At 41.8% G+C, this 22,062-nt stretch overlaps 1 protein-coding gene across 1 annotated transcript in view; it reads left to right on the top strand.

Moving 5' to 3' along the window:
* nlgn2a (neuroligin 2a) overlaps positions 1–22,062 on the top strand; it is a 240,029-nt gene that overhangs the window by 147,330 nt on the left and 70,637 nt on the right. Inside the window, exon 4 of the mRNA XM_050067150.1 lies at positions 13,705–13,854. Coding sequence (XP_049923107.1) covers positions 13,705–13,854 — 150 coding nt within the window. The remainder of the gene's footprint in view (positions 1–13,704; positions 13,855–22,062) is intronic.

Consider the following 22,062-nt stretch of genomic DNA (forward strand, 5'->3'; position numbering starts at 1 on the left):
TAGAGCAGTAGGAGTTAGGATAGTCTTTAAGCACTAAGGGGTTAGGATAGTCTTTAAGCATTAAGGAGTTAGGATAGTCTTTAAGCATTAAAGAGTTAGGATAGTCTTTAAGCACTAAGGGGTTAGGATAGTCTTTAAGCATTAAGGAGTTAGGATAGTCTTTAAGCACTAAGGGGTTAGGATAGTCTTTAAGCATTAAGGAGTTAGGATAGTCTTTAAGCACTAAGGGGTTAGGATAGTCTTTAAGCATTAAGGAGTTAGGATAGTCTTTAAGCACTAAGGGGTTAGGATAGTCTTTAAGCATTAAGGAGTTAGGATAGTCTTTAAGCACTAAGGGGTTAGGATAGTCTTTAAGCATTAAGGAGTTAGGATAGTCTTTAAGCACTAAGGGGTTAGGATAGTCTTTAAGCATTAAGGAGTTAGGATAGTCTTTAAGCACTAAGGGGTTAGGATAGTCTTTAAGCATTAAGGAGTTAGGATAGTCTTTAAGCACTAAGGGGTTAGGATAGTCTTTAAGCATTAAGGAGTTAGGATAGTCTTTAAGCACTAAGGGGTTAGGATAGTCTTTAAGCATTAAGGAGTTAGGATAGTCTTTAAGCACTAAGGGGTTAGGATAGTCTTTAAGCATTAAGGAGTTAGGATAGTCTTTAAGCACTAAGGGGTTAGGATAGTCTTTAAGCATTAAGGAGTTAGGATAGTCTTTAAGCACTAAGGGGTTAGGATAGTCTTTAAGCATTAAGGAGTTAGGATAGTCTTTAAGCATTAAGGAGTTAGGATAGTCTTTAAGCATTAAGGAATTAGGATAGTCTTTAAGCATTAAGGAGTTAGGATAGTCTTTAAGCACTAAGGGGTCATGTAAAAGTGGGCAATGATAATCTCGGGAGATCGAGGCGGCTGCAGTTTTAGAGCCAGGTGCTGCACTTGCTCTCTACTGACTGCAAGACCCAGGGCATAATGGGAGATGCCTGGCTCTCACCTGATCTAAGAGCTGATTGGTTTTGATGGTGACTCAACAATATGACATATTGATTTTGGTTGTATTGGAGAGATTTTGATTCTGTTTGTCTGATTCGAACGTTCATTCTGTTAACAGAATACATGTTGTGTGACTGATGGTGACATGTAGTGGTCAGAGACTAAATATGCTTATATCATAGATCATAAACTACACATAGTCTATTGTATATTAACATCAGACCCTTTCAATTATTGAAGTATTTAGCAACTTGCAGTAGGTAGGATATGAATATTAATAATTATAATTACAATAATTGATTAGAATTACATCTGTACAAATGTGAAGCCCTGACTGTATCTGACTGACCTTTCATGAAAGCTGTTGTCTTGTATTTCTTTCCTCTGTGTTTAAATCTTAGGTTAGTGTTTCCGATTTATTTATGTAGTTTGAGGGTGACAGGTCTGCTCAGCTGATTTATGTGTATGTACAGCAGTAAATGTATATGCTGCTGATTTACATGATAATTCATGTAAAATGAAAGTTGGACCATGAATAGAAATTACAGATCGCCTGTAAAGCATTTTAATAGGCTACTCTGTCATAATTAAAACGATCGGAGGCTGCATCACACAGATATATGGGTCTGATAACATTTAAAAAAAAAACTGTAATCAGATCTTACAGGACGTGAGTGTTTCTGTGACTTGCTTTCCAGACTAAAGACTGCAGGACACAGGCTGGAAACTATCTTGTCTTGGCTTGTCTGCCGCTTTCTGTCACGTCCCCCTGATGTGGCTGCTTGATCTCATCCACTTTCCAGACAAGGTGCCTATCATCTCGAATGAGCCTAGTCTTTAGGCATTAGGAGTTAGGATAGTCTTTAAGCCATAAGGAGTTAGGATTGTCTTCAGTCACTAAGAAGTCACATGAATCTTTGAGCACCAAGGAGTTAGAACAGTCTTGCAATAGATAGTTGAGATTGTTTTTAGCAAGTTAAGACACTATTTTAGGGCAAAAGCAGATTTTATCACATGGAACACAAAACAGGCCATGTAATACAGTTTTGTATGTGGTGGTAAGTGGACCATGGTGTCATAACGAGTAGCTACATATTACAGATTACTGTATTGATATTTTTATGAGCAATTGTGTGGTTAAGTGTGTTTTTGCGTTTACATGGTACTTCAAACAAGACTCGGTAATTGTTAAGACTCGCACAGTCAAACAAACACAGACGCTCACATAAAAATTAGGGTTTTCTGTTATCAGTCAAGCATAAAGAATGTGGAGATAAAGAAAAGCAAAACGAAAGGAATGGGAGGCAGGAAGCAAGAGGAGAGAGGTCAGCTGAAGTCCAAAAGGCTTAAGGCTAAGAGAAAAGGACATGGAAAATGGAAGAGAGGAAGACTGTTATGAGCTGGAAAGAGAGAGGCATCAGTGGGAAAACAAGGACAATGCCTGTGTTTGTGTCGTCTTTGTCACTGTGGCATTTTGGAGGACAGAGGGGCTGTGTGCCCGGGTGTGTGTGTGTGTGTGTGTGTGTGTGTGTGTGTGTGTGTGTGTGTATTCGCTTCCCCATCCACTCAATTTGTGGAATTGATCCGCTCCCTAATAGTGAGCAAAACAAAAAGTCAGCCTAATCCAACCTCTATTTATAACACAGATGGGAGAGGGGAGGGGGTGAGAGATATAATTTAACAGTAGAAGTGCTACAAAATCCTGTGACAGTGAGATGAGAAAAAGATAGACGAAGACAAATAGAGAGAGAGAAACAGAGACAGAAAAAAGGAAGACTACTTGGGCTTCTAGCGGAGGTTTGAGAGAGGTTACAAATAGACTCTCACAGCAAGAGGCTAGCCAGCGGTAGATTAAGACAGAGGGAGAACGAGGCAGAGATGAAAAGAAAGGGGTTATCACAGAGAAAATGGAGATCAGAAAACAAACAAGTGGGGAAGATGAGCGAGGCCACGGTGGTGGCTGCTGGAGGACGAGAGTGAAGAGTAAAAAGATAAAGAATGTGAGATAGATTGAGAGCAACAGGAAGCGAGATAGGGAGAGGAGAGAGCACTTGCTGGTGGCAGCAGCGAGGGGCGAAGAGGTGTTGGAGAGAGCGAGAGCGATGGATGGACAGCTAGAGAAAATTAGAGAGAAGCACTTGTGTTTCTGGAGATGTTATTGAGTCTAATAAGAGCATGTTGTTGTAAGGCAGGCCAGGGCAGCCATTCTCATTCTCAGTGGTATTACTCGTCTTTTTTTTCTACCCCCCACTCTGCTCCTTTTTTACCTCGCCCACACTTAATCTGTTGAAGGAAAGAAGGAGCATTGCTGTCGATTTGGGGAAGGGAAAGTTGACGCAGGAGGTGTTCAGCTCAAAATACAAAGGAGTCAAGGGTGCAACAACTACAATAATAACTAACCTGCTACTTCTAATTGCTTATGCATTTCTGTCTCTATTATTGCTATTGACTGCTTTTCTGGGTTTAGAAATGTGCTTTTCTTGACGTTACAATCAGCCAATAATAAGTTTAAGAAATAATTACGCATATAATATGTGTAACATTTGTGTATGCGGTGCTAGATAGATACTGTAGACACATCTGATACCTTTGAGCAGTAGCTGTTTGCTTATTTTTTGCTGGAGGGGTTGCTGGTCTGATCTTTGGAAGCATATTGAGCTGTGAGGTGGGTGTTTGCTCGCTGTCGCAGGCAGTGAAGTTGGTGTAGACAGAGTACAAACAGTACAGCAGCTAGGATCATCCGAACTCCATGCTGGTCCCCACTGCCCCAGTGTTATAAGCTCAGGCAGACAGCGAGAACAGAGGCAACAGGAGCAGCACTTGGTGTGTATTCACTACATGTGTTTTCCTTCAGTCTGTGCATCGACCAGTGGGGAAGCGCTGGAGCTTTTAGCCTCTCTGTGAGTTTTTTATGTATTTCTTTTAATGGGTGGACATGGAATTAAACTTGGAATCTTTGTTTGTTTTGGTCACTTTTGCAGAATTAGAAAAAGTTTCCCACACAATGCATAGGGAATTAAATCGTCAGGCTTTTAACATAGCATTAGCCCCTTTGGTCACCCATAGTAGGCTACGGTCAGTAAAACTGAGTTAAAGTCAATGTATAACTTGGAGTTTTGTAGGTTGTAGGTAAAAATCTATAGCATATCTATTAGCTTACACACTGGGCAAAGCTTTTCTGTCAGGAAATATTCCACTTGATATGATTATACCATTAACCCTCAACAAGCAAGGTTCATATGAGAAATAGAAATCAATGGACAAATGCAGTCAGTGGTGCATCCGGCTCTAATCGTGTCAAATAATGTGTCAAAACAGATGTTTTCTAGGGTTTCGCTAGTGCTACAATAGACCTGTGTGATGCAAAAAGGCTTAGGAATATAATAATCTTTTACAAGGCAATATAATTCATTATCTTCATATAATTATGCATACTTTAATCAGGTTGTTAAGAGGCTCATGATACATTGGGACTTGGTACTTGAGCGTTAGCTGCCAGCTTTGAATCTAAGAAACTCACAAAATCTTACAGGAAAGGTTCTTATTTGCTTTTTTTGTTTGTATGTTTGATTTTCTGAAAACATATTTTGTAAATGAAAAACTATTTAGCAGCTGACAGCTCTCTGTGAGCACTTGAATGCACCATCAGGGAAGAAACTTTAAAGCAGTACCTGGTGTTAACAACATTTCTATGCTACAGTATTGTAAGTTTGGCAAAAAAAGAAATCAATAGGACAAATAAAAAGAAGTGACACGACGTCTATTGTAATGAATGGGCTTTCTAAAACGAGTTTCATATCTCAGACAGTTGATCCTCATTTTGTATTGATGTTAGATGGAACCTTACTGCATTGGAGTTACGACAAGAAAGAGACACTCATCAGTCTGTGTGTTAATGAGTAAAAACACAGATATTGTAATTTAAAGAAGTATTTCACTGCTGGAAAGATGCTCTTTTCATAAAACTAGACTGTCTGTGCAGTAGAAAGATGCAAATACTTTTGGAATTAATGCTGCAAAACCAGAGAAAACAGAGGAAGAGAGCTGTGGCACTTTGCTCAAGTGATGGAAAACTTAGCACCACCAGAATACATCGTGCCGCACGGGCCCAGTAAATGCTCCTGCTGGTGGATGGGTGACGTAAACAATCCACTAAAATATGTTTCTTGAGACATTTTAGGTGAGAAATTGGCAATACAGTAACAGAATCTTCGTTTATTTGATCAGCATTGCCGAGGGCATACGGTAAATGTGGAAGTACAATCTGCAGTTTGAGCAACAGCTCAAGAGTGAGCGAAAAGAAGGGAGATCTTGGCACCGGTGAGATGGAGAGAAGTTCATTTACACTTACCACCCACACTGTTATGATACAAAGCTGGTTGAAAATCAGCTAAGTGTCCCTTAAAGTCTTCCCAGGTATGTTAAAGGATTGTAAGGAAACAGAAAGCGAAATAAAATAGTGATATGTTCCTTTTCTTTCTCTACTTTCTTTGGAAAAGCTCAGTCTCCGTCTCCAGCAGTCCAGCTGATTCCCACAAGTATTATAATACCAGTGCATGGACACACACACATGTCCCAGATGCAATCAGTGTGGCCTTTGCCTTGATCCATTGTGCTTTAACGATTAAGCCTTAGCCCTGCTCGGTGGCCTATAGGCCAGCTCTGCTGCTGTGCATCTCATCACATCCCATTCATCACCCTGTGTCTGTCTCCACCTCCAGCCCTCTATCACATCAGCCTGCCATTGACCTACTATTGACCCACATACACACACAATGACACACTCGTTTGAGACAGACAGACACCCAGTCTGTGTTTTATTTTCCCTGAATGCAGTTCATGTTGGTCAGGACTTACCTCAGGCTTTACTCATGATTAAAACCACTCTCTATTCAAACTGGCACTCCTACAGATCCATCAGTAATATTTGATAGAGAATCTAAATGTGAAGAAATGCAGTTGTGTGTTTTATGTTTTTGCAAACTTAAACACAAACAAGATCTGTGGTTCTGGTGCGTCAAAAATGTAAGAAAGAAATCTTGTTTTCTTTGCTCAAATGAAACTCTTTGAGACTTTTCCTCTGAATATGCAGCTGATAAGATTCACATGGATGGGTGTGGCGTGGTTTGGGTCTCAAGCAAGAGAGATATTTCAGTTCTCATCAGTTATTCAATAAATGTGCTGTATATTAGAGTAAAGCCTCATTCCAGAGTATATTTTGCCATATAAATTGGGGATACATATCCATGTATTAGGATTAGGTGTTTGTAATAATTCCAATCCATCATGACTATTTCTTACAGGTCTAAGAAATACAAAAATATGCAGAAATACATTTCTCCCATTACACTGTTACAATAGTTTCACCACTCTGTAACCTTTCTGTTAATTGGACCACTAGTACAAAGAGCTCCTGTGTGTTTGCACACAGATGACAGTTCATCATTTGCTGTGAGCAATTTCCCTATTATTACAGCTTGGAACCTCAGCGTAAAAGGTCAATATTTATCTGCACCTCACACCCACACGTGCCTGTGCACACACTCTTCCCCGGCCTATCCATACTAATGAAAGTGAAAATAGAAACGGTAGAAAAACACACAAAGTGGAAGCCTATAGGTGAGAAATGGAAATGCTAATTTGGAGAAGGTATAAAATTCTGCATGCTGCGTTATTCCTCCTTGAGTTGTCGTTTCACCCCAACGTGATTCAATATCTTTTTAATTATGGAGAGGGCCCTCCGCTTCCATCGCTCCATGCTCAGTTTAATGTATGGGAAGATGATATCTCAGCAGGCTCCTGCACTCACGGTGCTGTTAAGAAGTAATATATGCTTTTTAAACTACTTGTCCTCTACAGCCAGCTTTCTCTCTGCTTCTGCAGCTCCCAGGAAAGCCACATTAGACAGGATGTGGTCGAGGTTAATCTTGGTTTACCCTTAGCTGTACAAAAAAATCAACAAGGAAAATATAAATGTAGACTCTACAATCTAAGGCTTTTTATCTGTTATCCTTCCTGTTAGACCCTGAAGTTCACTTAAGTGCATATCAATCTTTCCCTCTCTGCTGCTGGCGCTGTCAGTGTTTACTGACAGCATACATCATTTCCCATAAATCAACAGCAGACAGTGACGCACGCGGCGCAGCAGACCACGCTTCATCCCCGTGACTAATCAGTCAGTTGATAATGCAGTGGATGCGCGACTCATCAGGAGACCAGAGGGTGGCGTCTCTGAGGGGCGACGGTGGGCGGTGTGATAAACTGGAACACTCAACACAAGTTTAGGCCTAATCGTCTCATTGTCTCCGTTCTGCTTGAAAGGATCAGCAGCCATGCTAAGCTCCTTGGGGTACCAGCCCTCAGCTGCTCTCTGCCATCTTGCTTTGTCTTTGTTGTTGTTGTTGTTTGTTTGTGATTGCTGAGCACAGCCAAGTTTTTCAGTGGCATTATTCGGTTGTTTTATTTTGTTCACCTTTTCAATTTTGTTTCGAGTTAATCATTTTCTCTTTTTTGTCTAAAGTGTTTTCTGTTGTTGTTGAGGTGCTGTGATAGAGAAAGGAGCACAGCTTGACTGCCAGCCTGTCAGGATGTCTTGTCAGTACTAATTTACATCTTTATTTTTGCAGAGTTCATTAAAGCAAAGGTGGGAGAAGTATTTTGATCCCTAAGCGTAAGTTTGCAATGGAAAAATACTCTGATACATGCAAAAGACTATTAATGTGAAGGAGCAGCAGTAGTGTCCAGTGGCAGTGATTTAAATGTAGTTAAGACCAGCAAAACAATTTTGATCCAACAGAAAAATTAAAGGGACAGTTAACCCCCAAATCAAAGAAACATATTTTTCCTTCTACCTGTAGTGCTATTTATCAGTCTAGACTGTTTTGATTTGAGTTGCAGAGTGTTGGAGATATCAGCCATAGAGATGTCTGCCATCTAGTTCCTAATGGAACTAGATGGCACTCAGCTTGTGGTGTTCAAAGTGCCAAAAAAATACATTTGGAAAACTCAACAGCAATGTCTCTTTCCAGAAATCATGACCCAGCTACTCAAGATAGTTCACCAACATTCCTGTGAGCAGTTTCATGTAGGAACTATTTTCTGTCTACCAAAGTAAGCCCACCAACTGTATTACTGCTCTAGAAGAAAGTGTGCATCTACTGCGAGCTCACCTAGCACCAGTGAGCTAGCTAACGTTACAGCTCAGCAGAGGAGAAGGGCCGTTGATGGTTATATCTTGTGCTGTTACCACCATGATCCTCTCGCCCATGAGTAGATGGACACTTCCTTCTGAGTGGTGATACAGTTGGCGGAAGTAGTTTAGTAGAAAGATGATGCTCACAACAAGGTCTGTGGATTATCTTGAGTTGATTAATTTCTGGAAAGAGACATTGCTGTTGAGTTTTTCAAATGTATTTATTGGCGCTTTGAGCACCACAAGCTGAGTGACATCTAGTTCCATTATACTGGAGAGAAGGTTGACATCTCTACGGCTGATATCTCCAACACATAACAACTTTTGCATGGGAAGTGGCGTACGCCTCTTCCGGGCCTTGTTTTGTGCATACGCAATGTTTATAAATGAGACCCCTGGTCGCTCAAGACGATCCGCAGACCTTGTTGTGAGCATTTTAATGTGGGAACTATTTTCTTTCCACTGAACTACACCTGCAAACTGTATCACCACACAGAAGGAAGCATGCATCTACACCTAGCTCACCCAGCACCACTGAGCTAGCTAATGTTACAGCTCAGCTGAGGAGGACGCCATTAATGTTTACATCTTGTGCTGTCACAAGCATGGGCATGTTGTCCATGAGTAGATGCACATTTCCTTCTGCATGGTGATATGGTTGGCGGGTGTAATTTGGTGGAATATCTTTTATTTAACCAGGTAAAAGGCTCATTGAGATTAGAAATCTCTTTTTCAAGAGTGACCTGGCCAAGAGGGCAGCATAGAAAGAAAATAGTTCCTACATGAAACTGCTCTCAACAAGGTCTGTGGGTTATCTTGAGTTAGCGGGTCATGATTTCTGGAAAGAGACATAGCTGTTGAGTTAAAATTAAAAAACCCAAAACAAACAAACAAACAAAAAACAATTGCCATTTTGAGCACTACAAGCCGAGTGCCATCTAGTTCCATTGTATTGGAGTGATGGCAGACATCTCTATGGCTGATATCGCCAACACTCTGCAGCTCATACCAAAAATGTCTCTATTGATAAATAGCCCTGCAGGTAAGGGGAACAATATGTATTTTTGTATTTGAGGTGAACTGTCCCTTTAGAGATCAGAAATTTAAAGATAGGTTTTGATATACAATATTCCCCGAAGGCACCCGTTCACTGTGTTGAGCAAAGTGAGAGTATTCCTCTGAGTCAGTCTCTCGGTGATGTTGGTCTGTTGCTGCGCTTCTGCTGCTCCTTTAGTTCTACATGTAAACAGTGGTACAACACAAATCAGCGCTTGCCCCGCCATGTCACTATGAGTAAGCCTCCCCCTTTGCAGCGTCAGCTTGTGTCTGCGTGGAAGTATTTACCATCTGCCGATAATCTAGCATAGGATGTCAAGGATTTGTCGAGGCTTTGCATGTATATTCTGGACACTGTCCCAAACTGCCTCCACGATACAGTACAGGGTATACAAGCCAGTATGTTGTCATTCAGAGCCTGTTGTGTTTGTCTGTAGACATGTTGTACCTCATGAAAAGCACATGATAGAAACATTGTACATGTGCTAAAGGTTTTCCCAGAGGAGCTGATGATGTGATTAGTTTTTGAAGCACCTTGCTGCATAACATTTGCATATATTTAAAACAATAAATGATGAAGGTGGCTTCCTTCTTTTTTTAATTTTTTGTAAGCTTTATAAGGACTTCATCCCACATGGGGATCATATGTGACGCCCGGGGCTGGGAACCTAACCACCCGCCCATCTGTGGGCATCGCATGCTAAACTTTTGTTGTGGTAGAAACACAACAAAGCCAGAGGCAGAGAGGGAGAGACGGAGAGCGCCTGAGACAGGAAGAGAGAGAGAGAGAGCGAGAGAGAGAGAGAGAGAGGGAAAGCTTGTAGCCCCCGAGGGCCTCAGTCCTATCTGTCACTGTGCCAGAACGATTCGCCCTGTTACTGATCCATGGACACCAAGTCTACAGGTCAACTGTGACAGCCTGCTTGGTGTGTGTGTGTGTTTGTGTCTTATGTAGGTGCGGGCGGGTACATCAGTGCATCTGCATTCTGTCTCCCATGATGCCAGTGGCTGTCAGTCTTCATCTCCTGATGCAGAATACAGAAGTGTGTGGGTTAGCGTGTGTGTAGGAAGTGTGTATGTGGTCACTAATGAAATGAGATGCAGGTAGAGACGTGGCGAAGGGCGTCACGGGGTTAGAGATGCACGAGAGCAATATGTTGCCACGGCAACAGTCAATGAGACTTTGTCCACGTGAGAGTGGCTCATGTAGGGAGAGTGAGAGATTCAGAGAGAGAGAGGGGCGGAAACAAGTGGAAGTGAAGCAGTTGCCATAGCGACTCTCCATTGCAGCTGCCTGTAAATTTCTCTCTCCCCAGTGTGAGTGTGTCTGCCTGAATGATGCACCGGGTTTAGCTTTGGCTCTGTATTAAGTATGACTGTGTATGTGTGATACCCCAGTGTATCGCTGGTGTTTTAGGGTGTGTGTTCCATGAAACGTCTGATGCATGTTTCAGCAGGTATTTCACATACCTCACATATTTATTTATATATATATATATATATAGTGTGTGTGTGTGTGTGTGTGTGTAAGCAGGTTTCACAGGGAGCCAAACACCCTCCATCTCTCTTCCCTTCCCTTCCAACAGATGCTGTAGTGGTTATTTATGTGGTTGTTCTGCACTACTGCTCTTTCATATCCCCAGGCCTACACACACACACACACACACACACACACACACACACACACACAAACACAAACACACAGAAGCCAACAGGGGCTGTCACTGTGCCACAGTTCTAAGTCTTGTGTGCCATATGCTACCGTAGGCTCCTGGCAGGCAGGAGTATCGCTGCTCTCAGTCAGCTGGGAGACTGGTTCAAAGGCCAACGAGGGCCCGCCAGGGACCAGGCTGCATGCACACTGCACTGTAGTAGCAGGCGTATATTGAAGCATCTGACATTGACTCTGAAATGTCTCCCATGAATTTTGAAAGAGTGAAGCTAGAATTTGTTGTCATGATTCAATTTAACTAACTGCCTTCAGCTTCCCCCAAAATATTCATATGTACAGAATATTTTAGAGGATATTCTTTTTTTTTTTAAGTAAACAGTTGTTGAAGCAGAAACATGATCCCACAGTGATTTGACTCTTTTTAATGATGTTCAAGAAAAAAGCATTAAAAATAGATTAACTCCATTATACAAAGAAAATAAGTGATAACAGACAAGTCTCAAGTTAAGTTTAAAGGGACAGTTGGGCCCAAAATCAAAAATCCATATTTTTCTTCCAGTAGTGCTATTTATCAGTCTAGATTGTTTTAGTGTGAGTTGCTAAGTGTTGGAGATATCGGCTGTAGAGACGTCTGTCATCTCTCCAGTATAATGGAACTAGATCGGCTTGCGGTACTCAAAGCGCCAAAAAAATACATTTGAAAAACTCAACAGTAATGTCTCTTTCCAGAAATCATGACCTTTTTACCCAAAATAATCCACAGACCTTGTTGTGAGCAGTTCCACTTAAGAAGTACTTTCTTTCTACCTAACTACAAGGGCCAATTGTATCACAGCGCAAATGGAAGAGTGCATCTACTCATGGACGAGAGGCTCATGCTAGTGATGTAAACATTAATGGCGTCCTCCTTGGCTGAGCTGTAACATTTGCTAGCTCAGTGGTGCTAGGTGAGCTAGCTGTAGATGCATGCTTCCTTCTGCGTGGTGATACAGTTGGCAGGTGTAGTTTAGTGGAAAGAAAATAGTTCCCACATCCCATCTGTGGATTGTCTTGAGTGACCAGGAGTCTCATTTATAAATGCTGAAAGAGGTGTATGCCACTCTCCATGCAAAAGTTGTGATCTGTAAAAACAGACTTGATGGGAGAAACTTTGACCTATGCTTACCAACATTTTGGAGATGGGAAATTGGCGACGCAGTTGGGGTGGAAGCCTGATTGTAGAAATTGTCGAATATTTGTTGACGCCACCGTTTTTGGCTTTTGTCTGTACGTACATTTTAGTATGTATCCTACACATTGTTTTATAAATGAGATCCCAGGTCATGATTTCTGAAGAGAGACATTGCTGTTGATTTTTTCAAACTTATTTCTTGACTCATTGAGCACCACAAGCTGATCTAGCTTTCCGATCTAGCTTTATTATATTGGAGAGAAGGCAGACATTTCTGTGGCTGATATCTCCAACACTTTGCAACTCACACCAAATCTATCTAGATTGATAAATAGCACCACAGGTAAGAGAGGAAATGTATGAATTTCTGATTATGAGATGAACTGTCCTTTTAAGTGAAATCACTTGCACTTATTTGAAGACAGCTAACAATCTAAGACTTACTCTTTGGATTAAAGTGCTTACCAGAGAGAGTTTATATTTTGTAAGAACCGACCCATAACCTAAACTTTGTCATATTTTCCAGTAGTAGAAATAACATTTTCACATGGAACTTTTCACTTATCTTTTCATTTTGACCTGAAGGCAGGATCCACTAACAATTTGTGCCAGTGCAAAAATGATAGCATCCAAGAAAACTGTGTTTTTCTAGAGATTCCCCACAGGGTAATTGACCTAGAAATAGGTTGATATAGCTGTCCCCGCAGCTCAGGGCGAGTTGCGATTTGCATTTATGGGAGTTCCAAGTTCCAATGTGCAAAATAAAATGAGAAAATTATGGAAATTCATAGCAGACATGATATATTAAGAGCCAGTGGCCTTTTATTATCTGTTGGTTGCACACAGAATGTTCTTCAGACATTGGCTTTTTCCCTTGTAGCCTTGGCTTTAATACAGCTCCCCCTGTCATACTTTTACCTGTAAATTGCACTTGTGGTGCAGAGTTGCTTTCAGTGTGTTTGCTCTGTCGTCCCAGAGTGCCTTTTTACACAGTGTTGAAACATCTTTTCTTTGCGGCGGAGAGCTCTTTGGGGTGAGCTTTGACACCAACACTTTGGGCTCCCACAGCAAAAGAGCTGTTTGTCTTTTGTCCTTGTACATTCTCAGTTTTAACTAATTACCCGTGTCTGCCCTGGTTTTTGTGCTTCAATTTAGTAAATAACCTCACACGGGTGGAATTTCACATGCAGTTCCTCGTGCGCTGTGCTTGGGATTGCATCAGTGTTGGTCACTTTGGGCCTCAGTGAGAAATAAAGACTGTCAGAGGCAGTGATATACAGGTTAGCTCTAATATGCTACACTACCCAGCGATTTTCTCTGAGCATTATTGCTTTAATCACCAGGAAACATACGATTAGATTCCTGTAGTGGCGTCTCTTGTTATTGCCCGTTGCTAAAATCACTGCCTGAAATCTAAATTACCTCAAGCTCATTTTTTAAGAGCTGGCATCCAGCTGCAGGCAACAGTGCACTTCTTAGGCTCTGATATAGGACTGTGTTTTCATCCAGCCGAGCAATTTGCTGTTTGCTCAGTATATTATCGTCTAACACAATATGTGATCAAAGAGAATATGAGAGGCGTAAATACAGTTATTGACTTTCTTCTTTTTTGCTGCTTTCTTCCCTTTGTGTGCGCAGATATTCGTGACCGCAGGAAGAAGCCTGTGATGCTGTTTATCCATGGAGGCTCCTACATGGAAGGCACTGGAAACATGTTTGACGCTAGCGTCCTGGCCGCCTATGGCAACGTGATTGTGGTGACCATGAACTACCGGCTCGGTGTACTCGGTAAGTGACTTGGGTATCTTTACTTTGTTAACAAAACTGCTCAGACACATAGTTTGCACATGCTGCCACAGCAATGAGAATTCCATGCTGACCCTCTAAAACCTGAGCAAACTGGCTTCATTTTTCTTTTTTTTAAACTTGGGAAGAAGGCAATAAGCAACTTCACAAAATGTCCCAAAAATTAGCAAGAAAAGAGTAAGATGGTACTTGAAAATGGTCTGAAAATAAAATGAAAAGAAGTAAAAAACAAAGGCAAACAAGAAAATAACTTAAATATATATACACACACACACACCGCTAATTTCCAGGTCTTTTTCTTGTGACCTTTTACTAATTTTTTTGTAATTTGCTGGAAATTTCTTACCAAGTTGCCTTTTTTTCCATCTTCCCATTAGAAATCCAAAACAATTTTCTCAGGTTTCAGAGGTTTAAATGCACATGAAAGGCGCCTGAACACAGCACAAGAAAACCGATGCCGATCCAAGAGTTGAAGGGTTAATCTGAAGATATGAGGCGTCATAATATATTCAATCTACTCATTTTCCTCTCTGCTCTCTGCCATCCTACCAAACACGAAACAGTCATCTGCACACATGCGCAGATCGATTCCTCCCAGCAGACTCTTCTTGATGAAGTCGCGGATGGATGACATCAATAGAATTCATCAATCTAATGACAGCAGGCGTCGATCATAAGCGCTCACTCTCTTATGGATTTCCTTTGATTATTCCAGTCTAACTCTCTGATTATGTAATTGTTTTGCTTTCTTCGAACGACAAGGTTTCATGAAAGGATTGCGAACCATTTCAAAACTCCCTTGGTGTCATCAATATCTTTACACCAAAAAAAAACCCCAAAACAATTTCATTTAAAAGAAGCATTTAGATTGTATGGCATGTATTGTCACTGCATTGTTAGAGGATCTGATCAGATTTTTTGTGTTTGTGGATAAACTCCTGTCGTCTTTTCATCCGGATTATAATTAAAATTTGGTCCGAAATGCTCTCAGATAGGAGGATAAATTCCAGACACATTAGTATGAATAAAAACAAAAACTGAATTTTTTTCGCTGTTCTAGTTTTTAGTTGTACAAGTTTGCAGTGTGAATGTTTAGTCCTCTTGCGCCTCGTCAAGTACCTGCATAATCATTCAAATTTAATTAGAAGAAGGTTAAGAAAATGAAAACAGAGTTGATTTAGTACAATCAGTGAGAGTTCTGTATTTCTCCCTGTTTTAGCAGTCAGGTCAACAAGGCAATTATTCCCAACTTTTTACTCGGAATAGATTTATGATCTTGCACCACCTTTGACTCTCACCATGTGACCACTCTCTCGATTATTTATTTGGCTCCACAGTCTCAAGTTACAGTATACTTTTCCAGTAACTCATAGAAAGGCCTTTATGAGAGAGAATCCAGAGACGGGAACAAGCATGCAAATCAGATACAGATCTGGCATTTTTACCGACACAGAAATGCACCTCACAATTCCTCATTTTAACTGCACGCCCTCGCCCGGCGCCTCCAACCTCTAGACGTCTATTTCGCAGCTGTATAATTCACTCCACAAAGAGCGAGGATTGTAAAAAGGAAAATGCCTCCACAGAGTGTTTTGGTAGAAGGCATGGCTGTGATGCACTTTTGAGCTGTTGCTACCAGACACAGCACAGTGAAAGTGAGGGATTTGGAAAGTAGTTACGGTGGCTTTACAGGCCGAGTGCAGTAAGTATACTGTTACTGTCTGCTCAGGTCGCTGTGAGATACAGCCATAGCCAGGTTTGAGGGGAAAAAAAGAGTATCATCCGTCACCTCGGCTCTCCAGCATGAGCTCGTCATCCTTTTCCTGAAAATACACTTGACTTCTTCTCTTTGTTACTCACTGCGCTCTGTCTCGCTCCATTGAGACCAAGTAATTTAACTCGGAGAGGAGGAACATGCCTCTAAGGAGGCAGGTGCTAACTAAAGGAAACTAAGTGCATTAGATATTTCATTAGCCGCAGAGAGAGTGGGCTGCTGGAAGCTGTTTCAAAATCGGCTGCCTCGCGTTTGATTTGTTTTGTTTCTCTTTTTTTAAAGGAGGTTTCTGTGGTGTTTTTCGGAGCGCTTACACAGCCTTTACAGCGTTGACAGATTTTCATTTGCCTGCAATTACCTGAAGTGTTTCATTTCAGAAAGGCAATCTAAAATGTGACTATTATCAGGGATCCATGAAGCTGCCAGGAAGCCAGTGTGTGACAGGAGTGTGTTCCTTTGCTTTAATTTTCCAGTGTTTTAATTTCCAGGCAGTTTCCTCACTGAGCAGTGGTAAGGAGTTAAAGGATAATGGTTCCTGTCTGTAAAAATAACATTGTTCTCACCATGTTAATTGCAAAGATCTGGGCACACAGGGACAACTCTGAAAAGAAAACCGTGCTAAACAAAAGTCCCAAGTTAGACTTATTTGGAATAGAAAAGATGCACACAGATTTCTTGTAAAATGATGAAATTACTATCTCTGTTTTTCTGCCCTCAAATGAAGTGGTTGCGATGTTCTGGATAAACTGTTGGCTTGTTTACAACCTGTCAGACCGCCTGTGTTTCTTGCCTGTAGCAATGATTCTGAGCTCCCATATGCAGAAATTACTGAGAGTGGAGTGTCTCCATAAGAAAAATAAGACAGAAGTTGCAATAAACTGGAAATTTCCTTCAGTGCAGTCAAACTGGCTGATCTGTTAATCAAATCCATTTGCTTCCATGGATTGATTAATGAATGGGCCTACTGGGCACAGGCCCAGGGACCCAAAGTGTCAGGGGCCCCCTCTTTGTGGCTGTCTGCCTGTTAATCAACAATTAATAAACATGTGCCAACCAAGAGGAGTTTAAAAATGGCCTCAGAGAAATGTAAAATGAGTACAAAGAGACCAAAAAGACCAAAAAGAGAGACAAAATCACTACAAAGAGACTCAAAATGACCACAAAGTAACAAAGACTGGCTAAGAAAGCCTGCAAGGAGACACAAAACAACCACAGAGATGCAAAATAGCCACAGGCTCACAAGGCCTACCAAAAAAGGACAAAACAACCACTAAGAGACTGCAAAAGGACAAAAAAGAGACATAAAACAACTACAAAGAGACAGAAAATAACCACAGAGACATAAAATGACCACAAAGAGACACAAAGAGACTAACAAGGACCACAAAAAGGGGCAAAACAACCACAAAGAGACGAAATATAAAGGAAATACAAAGACATGAAATAAGACCAAAAAGAGACTCAAAAGGACTTCAAAGACATGCAAAGCAACTGCAAAGGGACCCACAAGGACTATGAAAAGGGCAGACAGCCACAAAGAGACACAAAATGACTACAAAGAGACTTAAAATAACCATAAGACTCAAAATGACTAACAAGAGACACCAGACCACTGTAAAGAGAATCACAATGACCACAAAGAGACACTTAACAACTACAAAGAGATGAAAAACAACTACAGAGAGACACAAAATTACCACAAAGGGACACAAACCCATAGAGAGACGTGTCATGGCTTTAAAGACATACAAAACAACAACAAACAGACTTATCAACTGCCTTCTGCATGTCTGTGTCCAGGGGCCCATTGCCTCATAATCCGGCCATGTTTGACAGTCGGTACGTACAGTCATATTGTTTGCCTTTTTAGGGGAGTCATTTAATCCCTGCTTGAGCCTTGTGTGTAGAGTTTTAGATGGACGAAAATATCCCTGATCAGAGGGAATCCAAGTGAGTGATTACCGACAGAAGTTTAGTTTTCAGAGATGATAAAATGAGTCAGAAGTCTCAGCAGCTACTCCAAGTTTTTTACTGAATTTGATTCAGCTGAGAAAAGAGATAATGGTGAAGTATTAAAATCTCTCAGATTATTACTGTGTCACTGGATGTGCATTAAGTAGGGCTGGATCTTATTTATCTCCCCCTGTGAATCTATAAATTTCTCCCCAGTATCTCTACATGTCTCTTTGCCAGTCTGGTGGCATCTTTTGCATTATCTTCTTTCAGCGCCCTATCTGTGACTCTCTCATCACATTCTTTGAGTCAAGGAGAAAGCAAATTGAGAGGAAGACTTTGTCATTTGCATGCAAAGAGAACGCCGCAGCTATCTTCCAAATATGAGAGCCATCCAGTGCAATTTGGCCGTGATTGGGGAGAAATGTGAGTAATCTTTTGCACCATGCATCCTATATGATGGATGGCATTTTACTTTGACAGAGAGAGACAGACAGAGAAGCCAGCGCTGGGTTTAGAAATGGACATTTTGTGTGTTTAGAGGTGGTGTGAGTCAGGCACGTGTGGCTTTGTGCATCCATGCATACCAATGTCTGCTCTGTGGATACACTGCGAGGGGTTCCTACTGTTTGTGTTCTTGCTTCAGCAATCTGACATGCTGATTTGGAAGGGCAGCGCAGGAATTATTGATACAGGAGCGAGATGTGTTCATGTGAATGCAGGCTCAATACTGCGTGTCTGCCAGACAGAAACGGTTATCTTTGCATGAGATTATCTTCAATCTCTCGAGGGTCAGGACCCTCCTGCACGTATCGGATGTTCGAGCTGTTTTGTAAGTTATTGTTATGGTCTTTAAAAGCACAAGGTTTTCAAAGCCTACCACAAGTTACTGTGAGGGTTTTGCACAGCCGTATTTTTTAATTTAGCAGGGTATTTAATAACCCTGATCTTATAAATGATTAAAGCTGGAGTTAATTTGAATGCACTGCTGCTAATTAAAACTTAAGCTGGTCTTTTAAAACATTTCTTGCTCATTCTGTATCTGGAAAACAACAGATTACAAAATAACATTTAAGTTATCTGCTGCTGAACTTGAAATCTGGTTGTTGAAACTACTAACTTTAATCACATACTTTAAGAAGGGAGAATATATATGTACAGAAATACTAGTTAAACTAGAGAGGGAACCAATATTGGGGAAAAAATTTGAGTTTGAGTCTCAAGTTAGCCAGCTTGAAATGCAAGACCGGTGTATTTATGAAGGGCAGTTGTTGGAGTATCATTGTGAAGCATGTTGGCTGAAGTGGGGTTTGAACCCCGGACCTTTTGCTTCAGGCGAAGTTGGTCTAACCAGTGAATCACAGGGAAATTGCCTTGCACAGCAGTTTGATTGAGTTGGGGTTAAGACCACCACTCGAGGACTGGGTGAGTGGTGTTGGAATTCCAGTTGGAGCAGCTTCTCACTTTGATAATTGAGGTGGCAAAATGAAAATGAATGTGATGGGTAAAGGGCCTGAAGCTTAGCAAACAGCAGAGGTATTTTGTGTCCTGTGGTAAAAATACCTCCAGAAATCCTGTCTTTGCTTGGTTTCTTCATGCTTTAAAGGGGTAGTTTGGATATTTTGATGTGGGGTTGTTTGAGGTACATGTCCAGGGTAGCCCCTTTTACACTGCCTGTTCAAGGCAGGAATGACGTGTCGTGATTCCGCCTTGCCGTTCTGTGTAAAACGTGATCGTGGAATAGCTAAGTCGGGAATGAAGGTAGTAACAGCGCCAAAAACGATGTTTGTATGAATGCGACAGCTGGTACAAGTTTGACGTTTCTTAACATGTTATGCGTGCGACCCACCATCGGAAATCAGCCGTCAAATAGCAGAGACAGTAAATGATTGTTATTGCCATGTTATGCCGTTGTCCTTGTTTATAAAGTGCTGCCAACATCTACGTTATATGTCGCACCAAAGGCAGACGCTGTTGTGTTATACGTCACACTTTTCATGCCTTTTGTCATTCCGCAATACTGGCATGGTGTCTACAATCACACTGATGAGCAGCATGATGCCGCCATTGTTTGGTTTTGTGTAAAAATGCAAAGGTGGCATAAAGAAGGGAGGATCTCTCATTTAAAAAGGGCTAGTGTAGAATGAGTTGCAGGTCTACAGCTGCCTCGATTGGTTAGCTTGTTTGTATTATTGTGTGACTTTGATGTTTAAAGATTTCGTTCAAATTCACCAAAGTTACACATTAACACAAACAAATGGATCAAGCCAGCAGTAGACCAGGAGCTCTCATGTTCTGCAAAGTAAAATTACTGTTTTTGTCAGTGGAGTTTGGTGGCTTTGAAGAGACTACAGATTCATTTCAGTTCAGGGCTGTCTGTCAGCAAGGTAAAGCAGTGAAAATACTCTAAATATAGCGTGCATTTAAACTGATATTGATTTTTTTTTTAGGTGTCTTGAATACATTTTGTTGGGGTTTTTGTTTGGGGTTATATTCTTCAGTCTTTTTTAACGTCCTGCTCCTCTAGACTGTATCTGTATATTTGTATATACGTCCATGCATTGTCCTTATATGACAGCTTTTAAGAAACAAAAAGAAATGATGCCCAGAAAGACAGGAATGCTAGTAATAGAGGTCGTAGAAGAGCAATCAACCTTCCCAATCTTTTTTTTTTTTTTTTTTCTTCCCATCTGGCTGATTGAGAGACATGATCTTTTCTCTCTCCCCGTCTCCACTGACACCCTTATTTAACAGCCGCCTCTCCGGGCCTGCCAGCGCTACGCAAATGCTAACCACCGTGGAATCCTTCACACAGCGGAACACGCCTGACTCCATCCGTATGCTAATATGGAAATGTACCTGTCTGGCACCCAGGCAGACGAGCTTCTCCAGCAGCAGACACGGCTCAAGTGGCAGTGCGGGAGGGAGGAAGAAAAGCAGCAGGCAGTCTCCAGCGGCTTCTCTGCAGGGAGTTCAATATGTAATGAAAAGCTTCGCCGGGCCACTGAGCACTTGACCTTGCCTTAGCTGCCTTAGCGACAGACATGCTTACAGTACATACGTCACCTCCACCCCAATGAGCTTTTTATATCCCCCCGCCGCCAATGCATGAGTCGGGGAGGGAGAGCCAGAGCAGGAACGAGGGAGGTGAAAGTGAGACTATGCATTCATTCAGACATTAACAATGATGATGAGAGCAGAGAGGTGGAACAGCGCGGTACAAAGCTTAGAGCATTTTTCGGAGCTGCAACACTTATGTTGACATACTGTATGCGGCTTTGTGCGCGCATGCTGTGGCCAAGATACACCGACACAGAGTAGGGTGAGAGATTTTGAGAGATGAGAGAAGTGACAGTGGGAGAGAGATGAGAGAGAGGGCAGAGAGCAGGAGGAGGAGGAGGAAAGAGGGGGGGGGAGAGGGGCTGCATTTGCCTGTGATGCTAAAAATAAAACCTGCAGAGCCGCTTTTGAATGTGCAATAGAGCAGACATTCATTTAGAGCACAATTATATATGCTCTGTCCTGCTGTCTGTGCACATGCACGCAGTAGATATGGCATCTTCTGCGTTATCAGTGTATACACACACACATAGGCTGGAATGTTTTGCACTTAGGACGAATCCTCCGTAAAATGGTTCTGCCTCACACACACACACTCTGTCAAACTTGTGATTTGGTATTCAGGAAGTGTGGAGTGAAAAATGCCTGCTCAATGCTTCAGCAGGGGGTCGTGTGAGTGTGTTGTGTTTCTTGTGGGTGTGTGCGGTCCCACGGCCAGACAGTGGTGTGAAACGTGACCTGACAGGACCAGAGAAGATATTAAGACACACACGGGGTGAACACCTCTCCCTAACACTTGCACACACACTATTCTCAGTCTCCATAGCAACCTCCGGCAGAATTGATGAGCAAAGTCCTCTTGACTCTACGTGAGGGGAGAGAAAGGGGGACCGTGGTGTCTTAAGTGTGTGTGTGTGTGTGTGTGTGTGTTGGGTGGTATAGATTGTGACTTTGAGAAAGAGGACAGGCTGGTCTACTATATTCTGAGAGGGGATTAGCACCTCAGCTGGCCTGCATCTCACACACACACACACTCACAGTATGACACACATTCCCATGGGCAGGTGTGATGCACACAGACGCCCTCCTGCACCGACACTCACATTAACGCCGTCACAGACATGTATTCAGACAGCTCTCGCAGCTTCTCTGTCATCACTCCCCAGACGTTGTTTCTCCTCTGTTTGTCCGTGGCCTTGATACTCTCACCTGACATGCCTACTACTTTCTTGCCTCCCTCTATTATTTCCTCATCTATTTTCCCACCCCCTCGTCTCCTCTCTCCTCTTATAGATTTATACCTTCGAGACCTTGTGGAATACAGTTATGTACACTGCAACACTGCGATCTGTCTGTCAGTATTGGCCTCATTCCTACTAGGAAATGATTCCTTCTAGTTATGG

Source organism: Epinephelus moara, chromosome 17 (assembly GCF_006386435.1).
Source record: "Epinephelus moara isolate mb chromosome 17, YSFRI_EMoa_1.0, whole genome shotgun sequence".
Classification (NCBI taxonomy): Eukaryota; Metazoa; Chordata; class Actinopteri; order Perciformes; family Serranidae; genus Epinephelus; species Epinephelus moara.